At 36.3% G+C, this 26,929-nt stretch overlaps 1 protein-coding gene across 1 annotated transcript in view; it reads left to right on the forward strand.

Moving 5' to 3' along the window:
- The window catches only part of LOC121383770 (orexin receptor type 2-like), a 62,378-nt gene that overhangs the window by 18,092 nt on the left and 17,357 nt on the right, over window positions 1-26,929 (forward strand). Inside the window, exon 2 of the mRNA XM_041513865.1 lies at window positions 15,708-15,869. Coding sequence (XP_041369799.1) covers window positions 15,708-15,869 — 162 coding nt within the window. The remainder of the gene's footprint in view (window positions 1-15,707; window positions 15,870-26,929) is intronic.

A 26,929-nucleotide genomic window follows, 5' to 3' on the forward strand; every position in this document is an offset into this window, starting at 1 on the left:
ACCAAGCGAAAAGGCATGGTCGTACCGCATAAAGAGTAAATGAAGATTCTTGATCCAACCGTTCTTACATGTAAGTTATTGACCAGAAAGCGCTTAATTTCTCAAGGTCACTGTGACCTTGACTTTTGACCTAGCGACAACAAAATTGATAGGGGTCATTTACTGGTCATGGCAAACCTTTATATCAAGTTTGAGGAAGGAAGGAAGGAAGGAAATGTTTTATTTAACGACGTACTCAACACTTTTTATTTACGGTTATATGGCGTCAGACATATGGTTAAGGACCACACATATATTGAAGGACGAAACCCGCTGTCGCCACTTCATGGGCTACTCTTTTCGATTGGCAGCAAGGGATCGTTTATATGCACCATCCCATAGACAGAATAGCACATACCGCGGCCTTTGATGTACCAGTCGTGGTGCACTGCCTGCAACGAGAAATAACCCAATGGGCCAACTGACGGGGATCGATCCCAAATCGACCGCGCATCAAGCGAGCGCTTTACCACTGGGCTACGTCTCGCCCTCAAAAAGCTTGAGAATCCTAGGTCCAACCGTTCTCAATTTATTGAGCGGAAGCCTGCCCAAGGTGACTGTGACTTTGACCTAGCGACCTCAAAATCGATAGGGTTCCTCTACCAGACATGATCAACCTTCATATCAAGTTTGAGGATCCTAGACCCAACTGCAATGATTATAAAATATTTATACATTTATTCATTTCCTAAAAACGTGTAGGGTATGGGTAAAAATAGGGTAGGGGTAAAAAATAGGGTAGGTATGGTTAGCTGAAACAAACAGTCATTCCAGACGCCACTATGTCCTGTTTCCAACTAGTTTGTATAACGAAAGATCATTAAACAAGTGTTTACCAAGACAGACGAAATCGCACCAGATCCAGTACTACGACTACCAGCGTTGCTGTTGCTCCTACCGCTGCTGTTACCGTTGTTGTTACCACTACTGCTACTTTAACTGCTGCTGTTACTGATCACGTGTTTGTTACTGCTGCAGTTGGTGCTGCTGCTACTACTTCTTCTGTTGCATCTGGTACTTCCATCGCTACTACTATTGCTGAGCACTGCTGTTGCTACTACTACTACTACTACTACTGTTGCTACTGCTGCTGCTGCTACTACTACTACTACTACTACTACTGTTGCTACTGCTGCTGCTGCTACTACTACTACTACTACTACTACTGCATCGGCAGCAGCAGTGGTAGTAGTAGTAGTAGTAGTAGTAGCGGCGGCGGAAGCAGCAGCAGCAGTAGTAGCAGGGTTGAAAATTAACATGAAAACCATGGTCGCCAGCAGGGCTAGTTGAAGAAAAATCTTACTGGCCCTTCTCAAATTCAACTAGCCCTCCAATTATAACATTGACATTTAACTGAAGAGTCAAAATCAAAACTAGACTTTCTTTAAAAATAATAACCATATGCTCACCGTATAGTCCGTGTGGGGTCAAAAGAAAACCGATGAATTAGTGTTTAACTTCATAATGAATAAAGTTAAAATTGATATTTTAAACCCATACCCACTCAAATAACAAAAATATTTTAAAAGAAATCCAGTATAAATAAAAATATTACTTTACAAAATACCATTAAGTATACATATTAAATCTCATTTTTAATACCGGTGGTGAAAACAAAATGTTAGAACAACCAAGGTATGCTGCTTGACTTGCGTTGTCTCTGAAGTAAAAGGTGATGCAGTACAAAGAGACTAAATTTAGAACTGCGCGTTCTTTAATAAACCAGTCTGGGAATGGCAGTCCTCTTTGTGGCGATGCTTGAGGGGTGAAATTCCCAGTAAATGATTTCCTCTAGGGTGACTGTTCTCCTACAGACGAGTCACTAGATAGAGATGCAAGGAATCATCCACTATTTTGCCACTATTCGACTTGATCATGTATTACGGTTTTCTCATTCAGATTACCTTGGATGTTCCATCAATTGCCAATTGTCTTCTGCTGCCAGACCTGTAGTGTGTTTTGTCACATTCAATTCAGTATTTAAGTGTGTTTCTTTTTTAACTAGTACCATACTCGCCAAACCCTAAAATCGATGGTCATCCAGGTGACTACCTTTGTAAAATTCTTAATCGCCTTATCCAGGAAAGGTCGTCACGGGCCGCTGGGCGAATGCTAATTGTCAACCCTGTAGTAGCCGTATTAGCGACAGCAGCACCAGTAACAGCAGAAGCAGTAGTAGCAAGATGAGGAGAGGGAGCAGCAGCAACAACAACAACAGCAGTCAATAATTACAAAACGTATCGAATGTCCAACCATTCTATTTCTTTTAGTCATATATTCTGTTTCGGACATTCAGTCATCGGTTTAGTTTCTTTCAATATCATCACTAATATTAAATGAAATATGATTAGAATTTAAAAAGATAGATATATATATATATATATATATATATATATATATATATATATATATATATATATATATATATATATATATTAAAGGGACATTTCTGAGTTTGCTGCATTGTAAGATGTTTCCGACTAATAAAACATTTCTACGATTAAACTTACATATTAAATATATTTTCTTGTTTAGAATATCAGTGTCTGTATATTCAGTGTGTTTGTGGTCGTCTTAATTTTTATAAGAAGCCCAAACTGGATTTTGTCTTCAAATAATTTCGTATGTACGAAAATGAAATATTTTATGAAATAAAATTAAATGTAACCTAGTACACGTATTAGAATGATCAGAAACACGTTTAATATACAGCCAGTAATATTTTATGCAGAAAAATATATTTGATATGTAATTACAATCGTTAAAAAGTCTCTGTTAGTCAATAACATCTTAAAAATTGCAGCAAACTCAGGAATGTCCCTTTAAAGTGAGCTGTATGCGGGATCAAGGCATATGTCTGCCGCATATAGCTAACGTGCGCTTTATGCGTTGAAAATGCCGCATAACGCTCACAGTTGTGCTATATGCGGCGCGCCCTATGTGCGGCGTTGCAGAGCATGCCTCTGGAACCCCACACAAAGTTCGGGCGTTTCGCGTCCTCCAACAACTTCATATCCAAAAGGCCCTGGCAAATACCTAGTCGGACCCTCCCACTCGAAATGCTGGATACGGGCCTGAGTAAATGTTGCAAATGATATATTCCAACTACCTATCTGAACTAGTAGCGGTAGTATAGTTATTCCAGTTGTTTTTCAGCCTAGTAGGCCTAAGTTGTTTTGTTCAAGCTTAAGGAATATAGCACACTCGTTGTCCATATCTGAAAGCCAAAATTAAAGCCGCAGTATCGTCTACCCATATTATCCTTTAAATAGAGGATATTTCAGGTTTGTTAGTGAAATATGATTTAGAATTGCAGACTTCACAACATGTGATATAAATCATTAAAAATGTTTTTAAAAAAACGCCACATGAAATCTATTTTATTACATAATTTTTGGCAATTTACGTCTCGACATGTTGTTTTTTTCTTCATTAAATCTCAGCGCTAAACAGACACAGTTTAACGTTAGCCTGCAACTTTTAAAACAATTTTAGACTAAAATCTCCCCTCTCCTGCTTATAGTCTAATATTATTATTTCCTAGTGCAAAATACAAATATGGTGGGGGGGGGGGGGGGGGGGGGGGGGGGGGGGGGGGGGGGGGGGGGGGGGGTGGGGGGGGGGGGGGGGGGGGGGGGGGAGCGGGGGGTGTTTGGGTGACGTCCATGGTTTATTTTGATTTTGTAACAGCTACCAAAACCGAAAAATAACACTTTATAAAAGGATTGTTTTCCCTGGAATTTGCAGTATGAAGTTGTGCTTGAATGTATACTACCGGTATATGAGAATATGTTTTTTGTTATTGTTGGTTTTGTTTTTTGAATATTTAATTGCAAACCCATTTCCCTAACATAAAACCTCTTCTCAGGATCGCATATACTATTCCAGCAATCTCCTGTGAGTGCGAATGAAGTGCAAGTTCATTAAGGCGTTTACATTCATATATGCGAGGGCAACGATGGTGTAAGAACGCCTGTCTGCACTGGCACTCTTATACATTCATTACGAGGAGGAGATTGATCTTGACCGAGTTGTAAACGTGTTTGGACAATGCCATCCAAGGCGTCTTGAACTGTCATCCATAATTAAACCATACGCTCCTGAAATAAACGGACTTCATTACCAAAATGGCATCTATACTATATTTTTTTGTAATACTAATGTGAAATCGAAATGTCATATTAAAAATAGCATATCACGTCTCTATTGTATAACATCATTTACTAATAATCACTAACATAACTACTTTAAATAAACTCGCGCATTCGCTATTAACACAGTGTAGGTTTTTCTTGTTTTGTTTACAAGAGTGTTGTTAAATGAATAACAAAAGTCGCAAATTGTATTGTAGGTTGTTACTGTCCTTTCCAAAATGACACGTGGTTTACAGCAAGGTAGTGCCGATATAGGTCTCATCTCTCGGGTGAATGACACACAGGTACACCCATAGCGTTGACGTTGCGACAGAGAACCACGAAAGCGTATGAATCGAAACGACAAAACAGTAATCCTGGTCAAAAAGGTATCACTGCACAAGGCAGAGTCAATAGGGCGTCCTGACAACAGCGTTATTCTACTGAGGTATCTGTTTCGTGGGTAGAAGACGCATATTTATTAAAACAAACAAAAAATGTTTTATTTAACGACGCACCGGCCTCGGTGGCGTCGTGGCAGGCCATCGGTCTACAGGCTGGTAGGTACTGGGTTCGGATCCCAGTCGAGGCATGGGATTTTTAATCGAAATACCGACTCCAAACCCTGAGTGAGTGCTCCGCAAGGCTCAATGGGTAGGTGTAAACCACTTGCACCGACCAGTGATCCATAACTGGTTCAACAAAGGCCATGGTTTGTGCTATCCTGCCTGTGGGAAGCGCAAATAAAAGATCCCTTGCTGCCTGTCGTAAAAAGAGTAGCCTATGTGGCGACAGCGGGTTTCCTCTAAAACCAGTGTCAGAATGACCATATGTTTGACGTCCAATAGCCGATGATAAGATAAAAAAATCAATGTGCTCTAGCGGCGTCGTTAAATAAAACAAACTTTACTTATTTAACGACGCACTCAACACATTTTATTTACGGTTATATGGCGTAAGAAATATTGTTAAGGACCACACAGATTTTGAGAGGAAACCCGCTGTCGCCACTTCATGGGCTACTCTTTCCGATTAGCAGCAAGCGATCTGTTATTTGCGCTTCCCACAGGCAGGATAGCACAAACCATGGCCTTTGTTGAACCAGTTATGGATCACTGGTCGGTGCAAGTGGTTTACACCTACCCACTGAGCCTTGCGGAGCACTCACTCAGGGTTTGGAGTCGATATCTGGATTAAAAACCCCATGCCTCGATTGGGATCTGAACCCAGTACCTACCAGCCTGTAGACCGATGGCCTGCCACGACGCCACCGAGGCCGGTCCATATTTATTAAGATACACTATAAATATATTTGTTGACACGTAACTGTCATGGTTAATGGTCGTTAGCCCTGTTTGTACACTACTGTAACTGAAAATACATTCATCCCGAATCGGTAACATAAACAGACCCAAAAATAAAGCATAACGCAAGTTACCAGAAGTCCGAACCACATTGTTAACAGCTTAATTATCTTTAGATTTTACCTCGATTTTGTCCAGACACAAATTGTGGGGGAGAAACAAAAATGACACCGACACCGATTTCACTTACTAGATTGTAACCATGCTATATTGACTTCCCTTAGATCGCATAGGCCAAATAGTATGTAAATTCAAGTCGGTCGCCATTGGTTTTTACGAAAGAAGGGTGGAAGGATATGACATAATCTAAAAAGTGTTTTATGTCATGTAAACGCGATTTATGTCAAAAGCAGCTGGTTATAAAAGCTGTAACATTTATGTAACTATATTAATTACGTCACATACTTAATTGGCTTCCATATTCTTCCATCCCCCTTGGAGATTACTCCATTAAAACAACAACAACAACAACAACAACAACAGCACGCACACACAAAGAACCCACACAATATCGCCGCCGGCGAAGACTCGGTGAAGCCGACACAAGCCGTTGACATGGTTACTATCTAGTAAGTGGAATTTCTGTTGGTTTTTTGTTTTGTTTTGTTTTGTTTTTGATTTTTTATTGTTGTTTTTGTTACGATTTGTGTCTGGACAAAATGTGTGGGGAAACTAAAGGAATTAAAGGCATGACAATTTATCGTAGTTGTTAACTATATGCTTCGGACAGTAAATAGACTATGCCTTTAATTTAAATTGATGAGCAGCGTGTTATATATATATTCTGGATATTACTGTGCCATGATTTAATTTGTTGGATTCGAATGACAGAATTCTAAGACACCGTATTTTCAGGTTTATATATATATGGAATTTCTGGTGGTGCAAAAACAAAATAGAAATAGGGTTCACGCCATTTTGCGTGGCACTTCCTTCGAAATCGTCTGCTGATTTTTTAGTGTTCGTGTTTTTTGTGTGTTTTTTTTAAATCAAAATTGACGAAGGAGTTTCGCTACACCTGGAATGAATTTCTAATCCTTCTACTCGCTTGTTGAAGTCGGCAATAGCGTTCTTAATTACCTCTAAGCGATCGAGGATTTGTTCTTCCATTCAACACAATGCGGGTGCAGCGCAAAGTAAAGAACTGACGGTAACGCCACCTACCCCAGTGTTATGTTATTGTCCTTGACCGCACTCTATGGAGTTCACCAACTTTTCGGAATTTTTCAAAAAATCAAGAATTTTAATCCCGTACCCGGAATTTTGGAATTTATGCCTAATTTTTTTTTTCAAATTCAAGAACAATGTTTTTTTAAGCAACTAATTCTTATTACACTCTTCATTTCAACACGAACTCTGTATTGACAATTGTTTTCAGTTTTGTGCCTTTATTAAGACGTATGTCTATTTGTTGTATTTGTCAACAGCCGAGCAATGAAAATAGGGGTTATTGTGGTGTGTGGGTGTTAATGGTGGTATTTGCTGTACTAGATATAGTAACTTTATTTACCCCGATTTAGCATGCTTTACTTGACCAATCTGATTAAAATTAGCTCTACTGGGTCTACCAGTAGATCTAACAGCTTTGCGTGGACTCCCATGTCCAGGTGACCTTTCATCTATAAATAACAATTTAAATATCGACCAATTACACTTCGCCTTTTATAGCGTTATTCGGGAGCATAAAAATTCAAAAAATATCGGGCGACACTATTTATGCAATAGGCGAACTTGTTGGTCTATTTTAACATTGAAAAAAAAACAGGGGGAAAAGTGCAATAATTAACTCTGGATTGTATACTAGTATAAACAGATTTTATGGCTATAACATCACGGTATTTTTTCGTCTTGAAACGAATTTTATATAATTTTTTATATTGCAGTTAGTTTTCGGCATACTTCGTAATTCACCCGAATCATTTCGTATACCCTCGGCATAATCCCGAATGTTTTCAAATTCTTTTCAAATCACTGGCATGATTTTACAAGTAAGGTTTTGATTGGTCGAATGAAAGGTCAACTGGACACGAGCTCCAACGGGGCTGCTGTTAGATCCACATGTAATAGTGGAGCTAATTTGGATTAGAGTGTTACTAGGCAAACCATGAAGTAGGCTTATGCCTAAAAACGGAAGTAGAAAAAGTCTGCCACGTATGTGGATTGACTTATACTTTTACTATTGAATACATAACATTCCAATAAATAATACAAATTTGTATTGTTATGCATCTCTTTGGTTGTTTTTATTTTGCAAATATATGTCAAACACGGCATTGATTATTCGAGCTGTTTATATATTTTTTAATGAAAATGTCGCTTTCACGCTCTTTAAATTATTGTTTTGAAAAGAGCATTCGTGCGCTTAAAAATGAAAATACCAGAACATTACGAGAAAATATTGCCATTAGGTTGGTCGCCCTGGAACACGTACTTAAATCCCCGTGTGATGAAACCAGGAAACAAGTCATGCTTCCGCAGCTTATTTTTAGTGAACAATGGTTATACATTAACCACGACTTTTGTAGTTAAGAGCTTTTTGGCATGACAAGAAAGGAACAACATTAAAATGTTAGCAACAATATACACATATGGATTACATTTTGTGTTATTCTATAAAATAGATTTTCCCTGAAACAACTTCATTGGTGTAAGCTGTCAAGGTTCTGTCAAAAAGTCATATTTCAATTATAATGTTGAGTTCATAACACTACACGAACAAACGGAAAGTACAGCTGACTACAGTACCTGGTGCAATAACTTTATTAATCTTTGGTATACGTTTTCAACAACGAACTCCGCAAAATGCCATGTTTCCATGTTTTGTTAACCAAAACTGTTGTTTATTGGCAGATATACACCACTTCATCCCCCCAAAAAAGAGTAAATAAATAAATTGAATTTAAATAATTTAAATAATTTAAAAATGAAAAGAAAGAAAAACTAAAAGAAAACCAAACAAAACAAAGTCTGAGCTAAGGTGAAACTAATATTTACTGAAACGTTATGTGTATCTTTAGGAAACGTTTGTTAACTCTCATTTTACTGTGGTTCGTGGGCGCATATTATATTGTGTTTATCATATTGATGTAATTTGTTTACGACAAAAATGCTGACATTTCTAATATAAGATAGGATACGACACAACGCATACTATTATGTTACATGACTGTCAAATGGTTCAACAAACAGAAGTCAGACATTAAAACATTTAATTTAATAATAATACTAATAAAAATTTAAATAAAATAAAATCAATCAATCAAACATATATTATATGACACAATTTTGGTTTTATTCGTGGTGGTTGTCTTAGACATAAACAATTGTGATTTTGGTACTAACACAGCGTAGTGTTTTAATGTTAATTGAATTTGAATGAATGAACAGACGTCTCAACTTGGTGATGTAGTTTCTTGTATTCTATTTTCCAACATTAAACATGATTAACACGTTAACAACATGGTGATACAGATAAAATATGTACTCTTAAAAAAAACAGTGGAACCTGAAATATTAATGTTAATATCAACTATTAGACCGAACATACGTTTTGACCACAGATATCTTACAAAAGAACATTCAGGTTCATCGAAACACATTCCATAGTTTGCACATGCATCGCACAGTTGCCCCGTACACGTGCGTGGGGTGACATTCTCGATTTTTACCATTTTCAGGAAGGTTCATTAATCACTGTGGAACATTATTTCTGTCAGTCTTTTTCATTTTCATTCTGTCATTTTTATTGCCTGAATTTGCGATTTACTGATAAAAACCCGTCAACTTTTAAATTTCACTTCTGACCCCAATCGTCCTCCAAGATCTTTGTTGGTCATAAAACCTACTGCAATAATGAACTACCGGTTGTAATGTTTGCCCAATTAATTCACTATTATCATATAACCATTTCCCACATCTAATATACCTTACAATTTAGGCAATTGAAAATTCTTATTAGAGTTTCCCTACATGTTTGAAGAGTATATATGTCTAAACTCTTACGTGAACGATAGAGTTGACATTGCGACTGAGACCTCAAGGATCTCACCTTGGGTCCCACTTCCCAGTCTATCTCTGGGTCTCTATATTCGTCTGTCTCTTTCTGTTTTTCTTTTATAAGACTCGGCAAAAATGGTTACGTCTTAATGTTCCTTGGGAATTTATTTCCCGTCAATAGCATTCCCTAAAGAAACACGGACTGTCATGTTAAAATTTGCCGACGTTGCATAGAAAAATAAATAAATTTAGCTAACTGTAGTGTCTCATATTTGGATTTTAATAATAACAAATTGATAAGTTTATTAATCGAAGGCCACGCACAATGATATTTTCTTTAGATACTTAGTTCTTAGGTCTCTGTAACATGGAAATACAAGCAAAAAGTGATATTAATTCTCTATAGTATTCATATTACAAACTGGACAGATTCTTTGTTCTCTTGGAATATTTTCAAATCTCCCATTTTCGATATTAATATTTAACACATCACATCTAAAATTAAGCAGTGAAATACGAAACTTCAATATGAAAATATTATCCAAGTAACTTTAAAAAATATGACAGTACATTGATAGACGTGATAACTTCGCTAATATATTTTGTAAGTACTGATCTCTAAGGCGTTGTTTGATTACTTGGGGAGATAAATATGATAAATCCCCATTATCCCAGGCTTCTATAAAACCAAGTTCATAAAGTAAAGATTTCACATATGCAGCCCCGTTCTTACAATTTCTAATGCATGCCATTTTAAATCTGATTGATTTTTACATTTTATAAACAATAGAATTTTGGTTATGAACAATTTTTAAAGGAGACCGGACACCAAAACATATATACGGCGTAATGAATTTGTTTGCAATCATAAACCACAACACGCAACTACCGCGCTCCCCTTAATGACCAAGTTAAGCGTGCCAGTCTTGGTTGGGGTTTTTTTTCGCCGATCTCCGATGTTTGCCAGAAACTGTCGACAATTGATGAGCTAGACCCGTGACGTCATCGATGAGAGGAAAACTGAAGAAACTACCAAGCAGCATGAACGAATTTAGCGATTCGAGTGACGAAGAATTTGTGTCCAGCTGGTGCTAATGGCATCAAACAGTGTCAGTTTGAACCACATATCAGAGACTTTGTCCCTAATCCTGGAAATGTTGTCTTAGACGAAAATTCGGATGAATCAACTGCCGACGAAGACGAGGAAGCCACACGGTCATAGACTAGCATACAAGCATTTTTTTAAACATAATTTTTTATGACTTTTTTAATGTAAACTGAAGCAAATGGACCTAATTAAAAGAAAAGCACAAAATGTAATAATATTTCATCATAAATCTTGTTCAGCATAGATGTAAATATGACACGTCAGTGGATATTCCAGAGACCGATTTCGCAAATTTGCAAAAAGCGTCCCCTCCTCACGAAAGGAAGATATACTAATTTAACAAAAAACTAAATTAGCACAATTTTCTTTGTTAGCTTAACTAGTTATCCTCCAAGTTTTAATGTGTTTGGTTAAACCGTGTATTTTTAATTATTAAGAAAATGTGTTACCAGTCTGCCGAAACTGTCCACAGCCGGGTACAGAAACACAGAAATGTTGGAAAATATTATACTGTTGCGACATACTGACAATCAATTTACAACTAATACGTCTTATCGACAATATTATTATGTAGTCTTTGCATTTATTAATATAAAATACAACAGGCCCGTAGGAACTGAGGAGGGGCGGGCCTAGGAGCTTGTTCTCCCATCACACACTCTAGGATGAAAATGTATGTTTTAAATGTTCACTACTCTACATAAATAAAGATGATACAAAGATAAAAATCTAGATTGTATCCTTCACTTGTATTCCCCCTCCACCCCACACTTCAAATATCGTTCCTACAGGCCTGTACAAATGTAGATAATATGTAGAGGGTGAGGTTAGGAGCCAGTTCCTTTTATCTTTAGGATTTTGTAATCATGATTTCAAACCAACTGTTTCAGGTCGTTTGCTCCACATACTGACATAAAACACATTGGTTATATATTGGAATGAAATAAAAATAATTACAATATATCCGGTGTTATTTTCTTTAATCATTCATGGAGGAAGAAGGAAGTCCTGATGAAAATATATTACAGGTAAAACAAAATAATATATGATGCTTATTCCATGTGGTAACTATTGTTAATTTGCTTTAAATTGCTAGACGCCAAAAGTGATTAATTATGGTAACAGTCGAAAATTAGACGACCAATTGTTTCAACCTCTGCCAAAGGTACCAGCTTTACTGCCAGAAAATAATTTGAGGGTACGTAATAAAACAGCCCCCCCCCCCCCCCCCCCACACACACACACACTTGTGAGCTTTTTTTTTTATCACATTAAGTTTTGCCATTGTAAGCAAAATCTGATGTAGAGTTTATACCCGGTCCGTCAGTATATATATATTAATTTCTGAGATTTTTTAGTACATACATGTAAGTTTACCCTCCACACCCTCTAGCAGAAACCCAGGGTAGGTAAACAATCATTTGGTGTAGATTATTTTTAATATGACATACAGAAAGCATTGAAAAGTACAATTTTATTATGCTTTAATAATCGACATTAGCTTTAAAACTAATTAACCATCATTCCTTCTGGCCAGAGTACATGTGTTGTTCCTGCCAAAGTGTTAGCATTTTAATTTGAATGACAATATACGGAACTGACGATGAACATTGTTAACTAACGTAGTAATTCACGTTTTGAAGCTGCTTTGTTATGAGGTTAACAGACCAACGAGATCAAGAGACGTTATATGGAGTCGTTATGGGCTGTCGGTGAAAATTACTTGGGTAATTTTAGGTAAATAAATGTGAAGTTTAAATATTCGTATGTGAACAAATTGCATTAACTTTATTTAATGTATATCTTAAGTACATACTTGTTTTAATTTTCACATAGTAAATGTACCATAATCTGCTGTATTTAGTTTTTTTGGAAATCGAAACCACGATTTTGGTCGTTTCTTGGGATACATTGCTGTTACTGTTGCAGTTAAACACTGCGCAGTTAACCATCATATAATTACGTCGACAGTATATAATAGCACTAATTATCTTGTAAATTAAATTTCCGATAAACCTGGAGACAAAAAAAGAAGAAGAAGACAACTAAAAGGCACAACCAAAGAATCAACACGTGTACCAGTATTGCTTGATAACTCTCACCGATGACGTATTGCCTCGCTTTCGTTCAGATCTATGCATAATCCCGCCCACTTCTGTTTTTACCTCAAACCCAAGACGTGCAGCTGTCCGGTGACTCGCAGCGAGCCGTGCGTTCGAGTAATGCGGTCTTTGACGCCGAGTTAATCCATTACACACTACATGTCTTTTGGTGTCCGGTCTCCTTTAACCATTAAAACAGAATTCTTTGTTTACACAAAGCAGAGATCGGTATTCGTCCTAATTCTGCAAAAACAGCAGCATATTGTGTTCTAGCTTTTTCATTTAAAATAGTCTTACAGCACTTAATTTCAATTTTTTCTAGGTCTGTAATAGAATTTATGCTAGCTACTTCTGAACCATACAGCAATATAGGTAAAATCATTCCATAAAAAAACAAAAAACCTTTCATGGCCTGTTCCGCTAACAATCTACATGCTGTTTTAAAATTACCAGTATAACTAAATGTAATACCTAAATAATTAAACGTATCAACAATATCTATCACTGTGTTTTTTTATTTAAAGCTAAAGTTATGATAAATTATAATAGGTAACTGCTGATGTAATAATTATTTGTTAATTGTTGGTAGACCGGCCATTAGCTGGGGGCAGCAATGAAAAATCCGCAGTGTCTTGATTGCTGTGATTTAGTTTCACAATAATTGGTCTGATTGCTAGCCCTTTAGTACCTAAAGTCTAAGTTATTGCATAATCGACAGCTGACACCCTAACAATTAACTGAATCGTACATGCACGCTAAATATATTTAAAGTACATTAGAATATAGTTGTAAATCTTCCACTATGATAGTACTATGGTGGTTACTCCCATTGTTTATCAGGTTCGACTTCACTCTGTATACTGGATGAAGCCATGCGGATTATATTCGTCGACAGAATAAGACCAAACGTTCAAAAGTAAAGAGAGGTCTAGGGTGGACCCTGTCAAATTATATATGCGATTCTTTACACACCCGTGTAAGAGGTGACCCGTTATGGATTACAACGTTTATTCTTATTAATTAGCATTATTGCCAAACAGCTATATGGGGTTGCAAACGAATCGCAAAATATTTTTAAATGGGTTATAGCTAATATTTTGGGGAGATTAATGAACATACACGGTGAAAAGTGTTCAGGCTAGCTAATTTTGCCCGAATTTCTCTATTGTTTTTGCCCGAATTTGAGAATTTTCTCCGGTACCGGGGAGGTGAGGGGCAGTTGCAGTTGCAGTCTCGTAAGCTTATGACCGTATCCAACTCGCTTTTGCTCGTAAGATACATTTTGTAAACAACTTATTGTAAGATAAATGGTATCCACCGGCCACTCTTGTATGGTGGACATTAAATTCCATGGAAGTGATTGATCCCATCAGCTAAAGCTTTCTCAATAGGCGCAAAAGGGCATTGGTCAGACAATTATGTGCACGATGGATAATATACATCCTAATTAAACTCTCTCTATTGTTATTGTTTCAGTGATTTATTATTATTAAATATTTTAAAGGTACTATTCTATATTTGCAGCCATTGTAGGATGTTTCCGATTAACAGCTTCTTTTTGGCATATTAAATACAGTTTGTTGTTTAGAATATCAGTGTTGTGTGAATCCAATGATTTTTTTTGCGGTCGTGTGTTGGATGTTTTTAGTAGCCAGTTTTCATTTTGCTTCCTAATCTATATTTTTTTCGTACGTACAAATTTATTGAAAGGTAACATTCGATTTCGGCTACTATAAATATTAGAACCAAAGCAAGCCCCTTATTTGTAAAGACACGATACTCTAAACAAGAAAATATCTTTAATATGTAAGTTTTATCATCAAAAGGCTTTGTTAGTCGTAAACACGTTACAAAGGCTGCAAACTAAAGTACTGTTAGTATTCAGTAGTCGCCATAATAGCAGTTTTATAGAGATCATGGAACACAATGGTTCCATAATAGCACAACGGTTTCAGCCATTTTAGGTCGGCAAAGATTTAATTTAAAACACTCAGTGCCGAATTTACAAAGCCGTTTTATGTCTTAGAATGCTTAAACACCTGTCTTGAAGAACAAAACAGGCCTCGTAAATTCGCCAATAGGTGTCCATGCAAACGATCCAATCACGTAAATATACAATACAATTATTAATGACCACTGTATTATTAATGTATGGTGATATATTGTAAATCGTGTTCAGAACAAGACATGGCAAGCCTTTTATTTCACTTTTGCAGGCCACACGCAATCTGAATGACAAAACCGTATACCGTTATCAAAATCATATATCTGCACAAGACAGAGTAAAAATTACGTTTTAGGCAAAGCCGTGATTGCCTTCGTGATCTCCCGAGGATCGCCACTCCCTTAGGAGTAACACGATATTTCATCACAGTAACTGTATGTATGAAGTCACACCTCCAGGGAACCACAGCTGCAATCAAATAAAAGATGGATGCTGGATCAGGTAAGCTTCTGAAAGTTATCTGGGATAAGAATGAATGAATGAATGAATGAATGAATGTTTAACAACACCCCAGCACGAAAAATACATCGGCTATTGGGTGTCAAACTATGGTAATGCAAATAAATAAAGTGATGATCAACATCAATATAAAAATTCAAGACTTAAACAAAAACAGTGTAAAGAACTGTGCAAAAACACAAATATCACAGAATTTTATGGATACTGAATTTTACTAAAAACTTCAATTTTGTGCTGTATTGGCCATTCTCAAAGAAAATGTTACACCCCTGCACCACGGTGACTTTACAGCACACGCAGGGGCTGAGATAAGATGCAAGATCTGATCCCCATGCAGGATAAACTGTCTGCAGTGACTGGGAAACAGGCAGAAGCATTTACGAAACAGGTGTGTATAAAACATCACAAGATTACAAAATGATTTGTTTTTTAATTATTCTATCTTTCTGAAGACTGAATTGAATGTTTGTAATGTTTTGAATTATTAATTCTATTTTTCAGATCTTCTATCCATTACTAAGTGCAGTCCTGGAACAGTTGAAAATAAGGTTTCCCAACAGTGACTTTCTGGAACACTACAAGGTGTTTGACAGATCATTCTGGCCGGAAGATTGTGGTGGAATTGTAGACTACCATGGACAAGAAGACATTAAGATAATGCTAGTTTTAACATCACAAAATGTTTTTTTTTTTAAATGCATTGTTGTTGACTTACATCACCATAACAATTGTTTTAAAATGTGTTAATTTGTTTTTCAAATATATATTACAGGCCTTGGCAGCTCGCCTGCCCTTTACAGGTGCAGAAGAAGCGGTATAAGAATGGACGGTGTTTAAGCATGTGGCTGTTTTGGCAACATGCGAGAAGTCTCCAAACAGTCTGATGATAACGCTACTGGATACCTCTTTGGTACAGGACTATCCAAACCTCAGCAAAATTACCTCAGTTGGACTGACCATTCCTGTGTCTACGGCCGATTGTGAGCGTGGGTTTAATACCCTAAACGGAGTAAAAAGCTAGCTAGCAACCTCAACAGTTTATTAGCAGTGACCATGGAAGGAAACCCCCAGAAGACTTTGATTTTAACAAAGCTTGCATGTCTTGGGCATCCCTAAAAAAACCCAGACGAATTAATGTCAACAAATAAACATTTTATTATAAATATGTCAACTCCTGTGAAAATACAAAGAAAAATTAATCTTTTGATATGCCAATTGACTGCTGTTTGTGTGTGTGTGTGCGAGAGAGAGAGAGAGAGAGAGAGAGAGAGAGAGGGGGGGGGGGGGGGGGGGGGGGGAGAGGGGGGAGGGGGGGCAAGAGGGAGAGTGACGGGGGTAGGGGTGGAATGAACAGGGGAATATAGTCTGAGGTACAGTTTTATTAGTAGAACAAATAACGATATATTGATTTAACTTTCTTTTTGTTCTATTTGGTTAATTTTATATCATACAAAATATTATATATTGACGTCGGCCTTTTATACTGTTTGAGAAGTACCACGTGACGTCATAACAGCCAATCAGAATTACTTTACGCTAGGAAGAGATCTACCTTTACAAAATAAATACCATTTCATTTAATAATTATGTTATGCACACAATTGCTCAATAAATAAAGCAATTGCTTTTTGGTTCAGCTCCCGTTTGCAATTTACAGTTTGTAAATGCACACTCTAGATCCTGAGAAACTTCAACATTTATAAATACGTCAGTTCAGCCCATAGCAAAAGCATTACAAACTTAAAATAATTAATACTGGAAATTTCTAAAGTGCATAAACATAAAACTAGCATTTCTTAATTGCTTTTTTAGTCTAAAATTAGCGTAAAACAATTTTACAGAAAAAAGCCTTTAGAATATTTATAAAAACGACATTATTGACCAGACACAGAAACACGCTATTGTCCATTGCAAATACACTGGGAATTCAAGCTAATAATACAAACAAATTCTAATGTGCATAAACATGAGACTATCACTACACAATTGCTTTTTTGGTCTAATTTTAATATAAAATAGTTTTAATGAAAAAACCTTTGGGAATATTCTAAAAACTATTTAATAGGCACAGAAAGACGCTATGGTGCATTGCAAATACATTGGGAATTTCAAGCTAATAATACAAACGAATTCTAATGTGCATAAACACGAGATAGTCCATGAGCCAGTACCCACAATTTAGCCAATTGTTACCACCTGGGGGGCGGGGGGGGGGGGGGGGGGACGACGAATGCTCATAGTGATTTTTGTCATGGACTACATTCCTAGGAATGGAAAATTTATGATAGCATTGCAGGACTCACAGCTTTCTGTGTGTATCCACCCGTTTTGTGACCCTACCCCCATTTCCACGACAGTTATATTTTTATAGAATTGCTTTAAACTACATTCCCTAGAATATTTTTATTATTTAAGGATATAGAACAGAAAATCCAATTCCGTTTGGTGCATATATGACGCCGCACTCCGCATTGGTTTGACTTCGCTGGCTTATCCAGGTCAAAAACAAAGCCATGATTTTGAAAGTATAGAATTCCCCAACAAGAGATCACGTGAGATTTCGCAATTTTTGAACCAATTTAACTGTCTTGATTGAGGGGACGTCTCATATATTCAAAACATATTTATATCCATAGAGGTATGGTACAACGCCTTTCCAGGGGTCGGTGAGTGGGGGATTTGCCTTGAAATTTTGACAGTGACCAGCTGTTGGCATACGCGTTACATGTAAGGGGGTGTTACTAATTACGTAACGCTCTAGGGGTAGAGGAAGAGGGTACTGTGTTCGATTTACGTAACATTTTTCAAGACTATATGTTATTTTTATTCATTACTTAGACCATCGGCGGGTATACAAAAAGACCATGGTATATAATATCCTGTCTGTGGGATGGTACATATAAACAATCCCTTGTTAAAAAAAATGTAGCGGGTTTCCAAGGCGCGTGTGCAGGGATTTCAGCGGGGTTGGGGTTATAGACCCCAAGTTTATATAGGGCCATGCTCCCCCAAAAAATACATTTCAATTTTTTTTAAGCTTGGGCAAGTAAGGGCTTCGACCCCCAATACCCTCCCCCTGCACATGCACCCGATTCCTCTCTAAGATTATATGTCAACAGCAGATGGAAGGAAGGATAGAATAGGATATGTTTTATTTAACGACGCACTCAACACATTTTATTTACAGTTGTATGGGGTCAGATGAGTATTAAATCAATATGCTTTATCTTTGATGTCGTTAACCCCCCCCCCCCCCCGCCAACTTTACCCTTTCCAAACGATATAATATTTATTTGAATTTGTCGATTTTAACACGTAAAATTAAGAAGTGAAAATGTTCATTGACTACTTTAGTATATTTTATTTAAAAAAATATATATACATGATTATTGTGTTACTAGTATACAAACTAAACTTTGAAAGTTCTACTAACACTTTATAAAATATCAATTCTGAAATAGGAAGGTACGACTGTCAAGATGAAACCGGTTTTAACTACAGCGCAAGATTTCTCTTAATTTTTTAGACGAACCCTACAATTTGAAATCGGCAAACACACGTGTTAACTGAAACTGACAACAGGCTGTCGTTTGTGCTTTGCCGAGCTATGGCGGCACAGGCGACGAATCAAGCTTATACGTTTGACGATATCCGTTCATAGCGAACACACAGGTCTTTTTTAAAAGTGCATTTGAGCTTGTATTTCACATTTGTACATGATGTTATAATATGGTAACCCGATAATGTAACTTTAAAGGTGACCAGTTTAAAAGCATTGTAAAATATTTGTTAGGACATTTAGGAATACAAAACCTGGAGGGTTGGGAGGTAATGGATAGGTGAATTCAGATATGTTACCAATATTGAACTGCTTTGATGCTTAGGGTTTCATATAACACTTTTTTTCTGTAACGTTACAAAATATATTTCACAGTTTTATTTTTCAGTAGAAATTTAACGTAACGGTTAGGCTCAGCACCTCAACTATTCTTTTTGATTGACCTTATTGCAGCAGAAGCTTGTTGTGACATCTAGTTAATATTTACATTCTGTTATAGGAAGAAAGTAAAAAACAACACCATCCATAAACATCCACCCACCCCCATATTTCTGTATGTTTGTTAATTTAATGTCATAGGCCTTAGACGTTGGTGTGGGTGAATGGGGTACTGGCTTAAAACTCTAAAGATATTGCACAACCCCATCCCAACCCCACCCCCGCTGAAAAATCGAAGTGATATATTAACTGCCCCTACCCCCATTGAGGTTTTGTTATTCCTATTTATTCCAGGTTGTACACAATTAGCTGAAAAAGATACATTTTCATATTCATATATAAATACTCTATACAGTACTGCGTGAAACAAATTTGGCTAAAACATTTTCAATGTGGCTAATAAAAATTCCATTTGGCTAATATTTTGGGTACAGGTATTTTTGATCCAGGGTGAGCCCTGCTATATATAAAGTTTTTTTGGAAGTGTTTTTGTGTAACAACCATTTTGATAACCCTACCCCCTTCCCTCAAAAGCATTATTTCAAAGGAATTGTTAACAGGATAACTAAATAAAAACATCATGCACTATTTATTAAGATGTACATGGCAAACCTAAAGATAGACAAAGTTGATGGGATATAAATCTGAGAAATAGAAGCAATAGTGACATCATTTGAAGGTTAGGGTCTCACATAACACTTTTTGTTTGATTATTAGGAAATGCATTTTTTAACATTTTACAACTGTAATTCCAGTTGAAGTTTAGGTTTACACTTTTTCAAGGCTTTAATGTACCTGAATTGTTGGACTCCCACGAATTATTTAGATCTTCCATATATAAAGCATCTGTTACGCTATTTGCTTATGAAGTTATTAACATGAGCATGGCTTCTAAAAAAAAAATTGTTAATACAAATGTTATTGTTTTCTAATATAAACCCATTAAAGGTTCCTGTCAACTTAAAATGTACTTTGATCATATATTTATAGTTTCATGCAGGTGATAATGAATATTATTGTTTAAAATCATAATGCTATACAAGACTAAGTCGAAACAATAAATCAGTTGGAAATGCATACATTGCCTTGATAGATTAAAAATACCATGGCAAAGATGGATGCATATTTTGTAGATATAAAATGTTTGTGCTACGTTTCCATCACTGTCTACAACCTGGTTGTCAAAATCTTCAATTATGGAAATTATGCCAGTCTATATAGATGCTATGGTCTAACTACACAGATCACTTCCGGGTGAGAGTTCATTCATGACGGTCCACTATAGTTCCTAATTGGGACACATGTTATGGTTCACATATTCACTTCTAGGAAATGGTGAAGAATTAAAACAATATGTATGTTTAATGGTAAGCCTTCTGGCTGTATTTTACCCATGTTATTTTGTAAATTGTGCATCGACCTTTTGGGACATGGGTGTACAGCGCAAGAGACAGCCGGAGTAGAACCACCTGTTCGGACCAGTGCTACAGCCATATGCGGTAAATTAGCAAAAAACTGAGACGGAAATGTTCTCAGTTTTGGAGTGAAAATAAATGCTTATATAATGTATGTTCGCAATGGTGTATGTTGTTAGTGCCAATGAGAACCCGTTCTATTGGCAAACTTCGTTTGAAGTTGGGCAATTCAACATGGGTTTCAATGGCAGATTACATCTGTGTAGTGAGACCTATATACTACAGTAGTCTTCTTCTGTTTCTGTTTTCCAGCCTGTATCAACGGCACTTCATGTCACTGGGTCATACTCTACATTACAAGCTGGTTGATTGGATGCTGTGTAAACACTATGTTTTATGAAACAATGCCTACATCGTTACCATTGGTGTATTTCGAGGTTGATTGCATGTTGTGTATGTGTTATCAAACAATCCTTGCATAGTTACACTTTCGATTCTGCGCTTCTTTGCACAGAACAGAAACATATCCTGACAGGCTCTAATCTAGATTGAAAAAGTAGGAGAAGTGAATTTCTCCCTTTTAAGAAGAAAGGGAAGAAGTGTGATACAAATAGGCGCAGTGAACATTTATTGGTACATTTTGTAACATTTTGGTAAGGCTTCAAATCAGACACACAGTACTGATTCCTTAGTACACTGGCAGTGTAACCCCCAGTGTATGCAACTCTACAAACATTTTGATAGTCAATACAGATTCAACGATACCAGTTTCAGGACCACATTTGTGAGAACCTCAGAGATCGCTTGGAATGCCAAGCACAAAATATAGTTCCTGTTTTCTGAGCTAAAGGCTCCTTACTTTTATCCCTCAATTGCAGCACGAGCTATATGCAATAGCAAGCATCAGTCAACTTGAAAACACCGGATGGCATACAACCTTTGATATTGTTTTAATATTTGCTATCAAAACACTTTCCCTTGGAATGTATGTGTATATACTGCCTTCCTTCATCCTTTGACTAAGAAAGTATTTAAATTGGTGATATTGGTAACCTGATTCCGAAAGGTTCTCAACTGTTTTACAAAATATGTTGCTCTTAGTAAAAGTCCCATGATATATACCAACCACAATATTAACATGTTTTGTGTGGCTTCCACCTCATAATGCTTTATGCAACATTGATTTACCACCTCTAAACACTTAACATAATCAAGGTTTACTTCCTTGGACCGAGTCGATCCCATCAACAATAGTTTTTAAAAAATCTTTTAGACTATCTGCTCATTTCAAATTCATCTGCAACGAGGCCCAAAATAGAGGTACCAATGAAAGTTAAAGGATATCTGGAAATTATGCCTTGTGCCAGCTCAGTGATGCACGCAAACAGTGATTGGTTTTCAATTAAATTTTTGTCACAAATGGCTAATGTTTTAGCTTTTCATGTTATGATTTTGTCATGAGATTTATTGTTATATATAGTGGCTCACCCTTGAAGCTAGGCTGCATAACATTGTTCTTCATCAAGTCAAAGGCAGTAAGTATCCATTAAAACTGCCTATGCAGTACAGATGTTCTCAGCAAATGCATTTCATCAACATTGAATGATGATTACTACCAGTACTATGGAATATACTCATAATCCCTTGAAACGTTTGGCTTTGGAAACTCTTTATGATAACACATTGATGTTCTGCTGTATCTTTTTAGCAGCAGAATTTAGCCTTACACCTGTTCTGACCTCTAGATTCCGGGCATCTTTGTTCACTTAAATTTAGTGGTTTTTTAGGAATGTATTCCCAAATATGCTGCCAATCTGAAAGGCTTTAAACATATCAAGGTGCTCAATTGGAAGATAAGTTTTGTGCTTAATACGTTGGTGTGTATGTGCCATAATACAACTTGTCAAAGCAGAGCACCGTGGAATCACTAACTTAATAGCCCTAAAGTGCAATTGCCACATGAGATGCCCGTAGAAGGCTCAGCAATGCATCTATGTAGTTGTGAGGCATCAAAAACGCTGAAAACTCTTTATTTCTGTGTGACAAACATTTGAATAAATCTTTCTATAGATTGTTTAACCCTGCTAAAACTTGGCAAACTGCCAGGCTGCCAAATGTAAATTCAAAGTCTTTAACCATGTTCGTTTTTTTTCGTTGTAAACTGACCAAGCTAGACTCATGATACTTTTAGAGCTTCATGATATACTTGTACACGGTTGTACATCTTTACTTCCAAGGACTCAACTAACTACTTCTACAGCAATCATATACCCCTATACCTATGTACCAGCCTTGAAATCACCATCATATGATGCCTATAGCATTAAGAATGATTCCATTCTTAAGATAATAATGATATAACCGTCTTTATGCCTTTGCAAACTGTTTGATTCATCAGGACGGCAATAGTTTGTAAAGGTAGTTTTATTCTGAGATACTTTGGTTCTGGTTCACAATTTGAAATACAGTCGTCGGCACGGAACAAGATGTATACATCGTAGGCAGGTATCTTTGAGATGATTCATATTGAAATCTCTGGTACTCATACCGAATTCAGTCCAACTTTGGATTTTCCATTTATCTGTGTTTGTCTGCCGTGCATGCCTCCAAATGAGGTGTTATTTGTTTTGTAGCAACTATACTAAATGTTTGGGGTTTTGTTTTACCATTGGTACGATCCATTACCAGTGACTCTGGTCCAGAAACACCAGAAACATAAAATGCTACCAGAAACATAAACTTTCAAACATTTGCTCGACCAGTGAGAGCCACTTCCAGTCTTTCAATGTTGTCCAAAGATAGATTTGTCTGTATTAGGCTAAATGGTGGCTGAAAAATATTGCAGTGCTAATCCGTGGTAGCCTCTAGTTTCAAGAGATATAAAACTCTATCATTTGTCTTCAGCAGGGAGTATGACACATCCTGTCATGTTATTTTCAATGTCTGGATTAGATCAACGTAATTATGAAGTTAGTAATGCATTAATATTAAATTGTAGGAAACGTGTACAGCTAAATCACTTACTAGTGTATAAATTCAATTAACAAATAGGTAAACTTGAATATAATAAAAAAAGTGTTGTTTTGATCTTTAAGTTGTGGATTCAACAGCATGCCTATTTGTGTGTGGTCATGTTATTATATGTTAGTATCTTCTATGGACTCTGTACAAAGATACAATTTTAAACAATAATACTTTTATAGTCATGGTAATATTATTACAAAGATAACAATAAATACATGACCATTATGGGATTTAACTCAATAACGTAGACTTTTAATCGGTTTTAGTCTAATGAGAGATCATTTTAATGACATCACACCAACATATAAAGTCAAATTCACTTTACATGCAGGACCTAAGTAGTAATTAGCAGCCTAATATAGATTTGTGTGCAATAAAATCTCTGAAACAGAACATTTGAGGATGTCAACCTAAACTTCAAGGCAAATTACTTTTGAGAAATGGTGGAAATTGCACTAGGTAATGTAAAAATAAAAGTTATTTGAGACCCTAACCCTCTAGGGATGACACGATTGCTTCTATTTCTGAAGTTCATATTCAACTAACTTGCTCTTCTCTTATTTTTGCCTTGACCATCCTAATAAATATTTTATAATGTGTTTTATTTAGTCACTGTTAACATTTCCACTGAAATATTGCTGTTGAGGAAATAGGGGTAGGGTTACAAAATGTGTACTTAACAGAAACTCTAAGAAAACTTTATCTATTTATAGGATGTAAATAATACCTGGATGTCCAAATGGGCTTATATTATAATTATAACATTTAAAGAGAATATTTGAGGTGCTGAGCTTAAACGTTATGTTAAATTTCTACTGAAAAAAAAACCTGTGTGGATTGTTGTATTTTGTAACCTTACAGAAAAAAGTGTTATATGAGACCCTAATCCTCAAAGGATTTAAATGTTGGTGATATATCTGAATTCTCCAATCCACTGTCTACCAATCCTCCAAATTTGGTATTCTTAAATTCCCTGACAAATATTTTAATATAGTCACCCTTTAGCAATTCTGTAAAAATATAACTGTCCTGAAAATGGGGGTAAGGTCACAAAACGGGTAGATACATACAGAAAGTTGTGAGTCCTGCAATGCTATCATACATTTTCCATCCCTAGGGATGTAGGCCTTGACAACAATCACTATGAGCATTCATCCCCCCAGATTTTACTGACCGACCCCTCTGGCTCATGGAACAAAACTATCACTACACAATTGCTTTTTTGGTCTAATTTCAATATAAAATAGTTTTAATGAAAAAGCCTTTGGGGATATTATGAAAACAGCATTTTTTATACTGTTGTTTACAATCATTGTGTATCGATATACAGACCTTAGCAACCTGTATGCGTAAACAGGTTATCAGCGTACATGGATATAGTTCCTAAAAACACCAATATTATTGTAATCAGATTTACAGTTATTATCTCAATTAATTAATAAAATAATTTGTCATAATGTACAAGCAATATTAGGATACGTTACCTAAGAAAATAGTTAATCGATCGTACAAGTTTTGGAGGAAAATAAACTTTAATTACGGCAGCCATGTTAAAACAGTCGATCAAACGGAAATTAATTCCAGTTTACTAAGTCCATGGAATATCGTCTATGTGTAATTACACACACATTGCAATTATGGTAAGATTTACTTCAATAATACTAATGTCAACGTCCTGTAATAGACTTTATATGCACAGGAATCTGGTAATTAAATCGCAAGGTTCACATGGCTGAAACACTATATTGGAAATTAACTTAAAACATTTGGCAATCATAATAAATGAATATCCATAAATAAATTATGACTATTTGCAAATATAGTTTCATAAACTGAAACCATTTTTATTTTAGGAAATACAACTAAATTTAACTCTTATTTTACATCCAAACGATCAATAATAACACTCGTACAGTTCGTTTTTATCAGTATAGTGTGCGGCACGACAAACTGCACTACTCAGAATTTCATTAAATAACAATAATAAGTGGCAAAGTTCCAAACATCATTCAATAGCTTCAAATAATTAAATAATTACTACTAAATGTTAAAACAAATTCTGTTTGCTAGTAATTAGAATTAATTAAGAAAATTCCAGGTCACAGCAGAAAGTTGTTGCACATCCATGACAATATATATATATATATATATATATATATATATATATATATATATATATATATATATATATATATATCATTGATTAAACTCCACATGGCTGAATTTTGAAAATGTAAGCGCCTTAAAAAGATCCCGAGGAAAGGCCTGATCACTGATGCACTGTCTGTAGGAGGACTGCCGTTCCAAAGAATTACCTTAGAAAACCTTAAACTTGCACAGGATCCATACATTCTGAGCAATAACTATTGACATAAGTTGTACTGTTCATATCGAGAATTAGCCGCACAACGAAATCTATCTGCGAACACATCCGGCATCAGTACCAGCTCTGTGCAGAAGAGCGGCACGGTGGATGTTTTAAAAGGACTATCCTGAGTTAGCTGCCTTTCAAACATGTTGACGATTAACAAATCATTGTTGTGACAGAACAGGCTCTTAATTTTGTTTTCGCCTGTGGTGATATTAATTGTTTTAGAGGGCCGTGTGGAGTTCCAATATGCACTTAAGACCAGGTGGGCACTTTGTTACGTGATACCTCTGCGCGACGGTCGTCGAGCTTTTCTAATACACACCCAGCCCAGGTGCGGAGGCCATGTGGCCAGTAGTTACGTAATACCTCCGCGCGACCATGGAATCTATAGCGAACTGGCGACAGCAAGTCTGACCATCTGAGAAAAATATGCCGGCGTGGTCGCTGTGGAAATATCACTTGATAGGGGGAGGACCGCGATTTACCCCCAGGCGATATTCGGTTTTATGATAAATAGCTAGGGTTTTAGATATATCTGGAAGAAACATAGGAAGGCTTCCAGGGGGAACGTTAGTCCGTCCGGACTGGTAAATATTTTTATTTCTGCTCTGTGTATAACCTTGATGTGATTGACGTGACTTTAAATATTTTAATACTGTATTATACCAATATTATTTAGACGGTGCTGCCGGTCATCTGACGCAGTAAACTGTAGGCTTACTGTCTAAATAATTATTAAAGCTTAGCCAGTCATCCTAGCGGACCTAGGTAAACTGTAGGTTATTGTCTTTATTGTGATAGGTACCAGTATTAATTCTGGGTTACAAGGTTATTTAATGAGTAGTTAAGGGTTAATTAAAAATTAACCAGTTAGGAATAGAGTTGTAATTCCTTTATTAATTAAGTTCCCCTGGAA

Source organism: Gigantopelta aegis, chromosome 10, assembly GCF_016097555.1.
Source record: "Gigantopelta aegis isolate Gae_Host chromosome 10, Gae_host_genome, whole genome shotgun sequence".
NCBI lineage: Eukaryota > Metazoa > Mollusca > Gastropoda > Neomphalida > Peltospiridae > Gigantopelta > Gigantopelta aegis.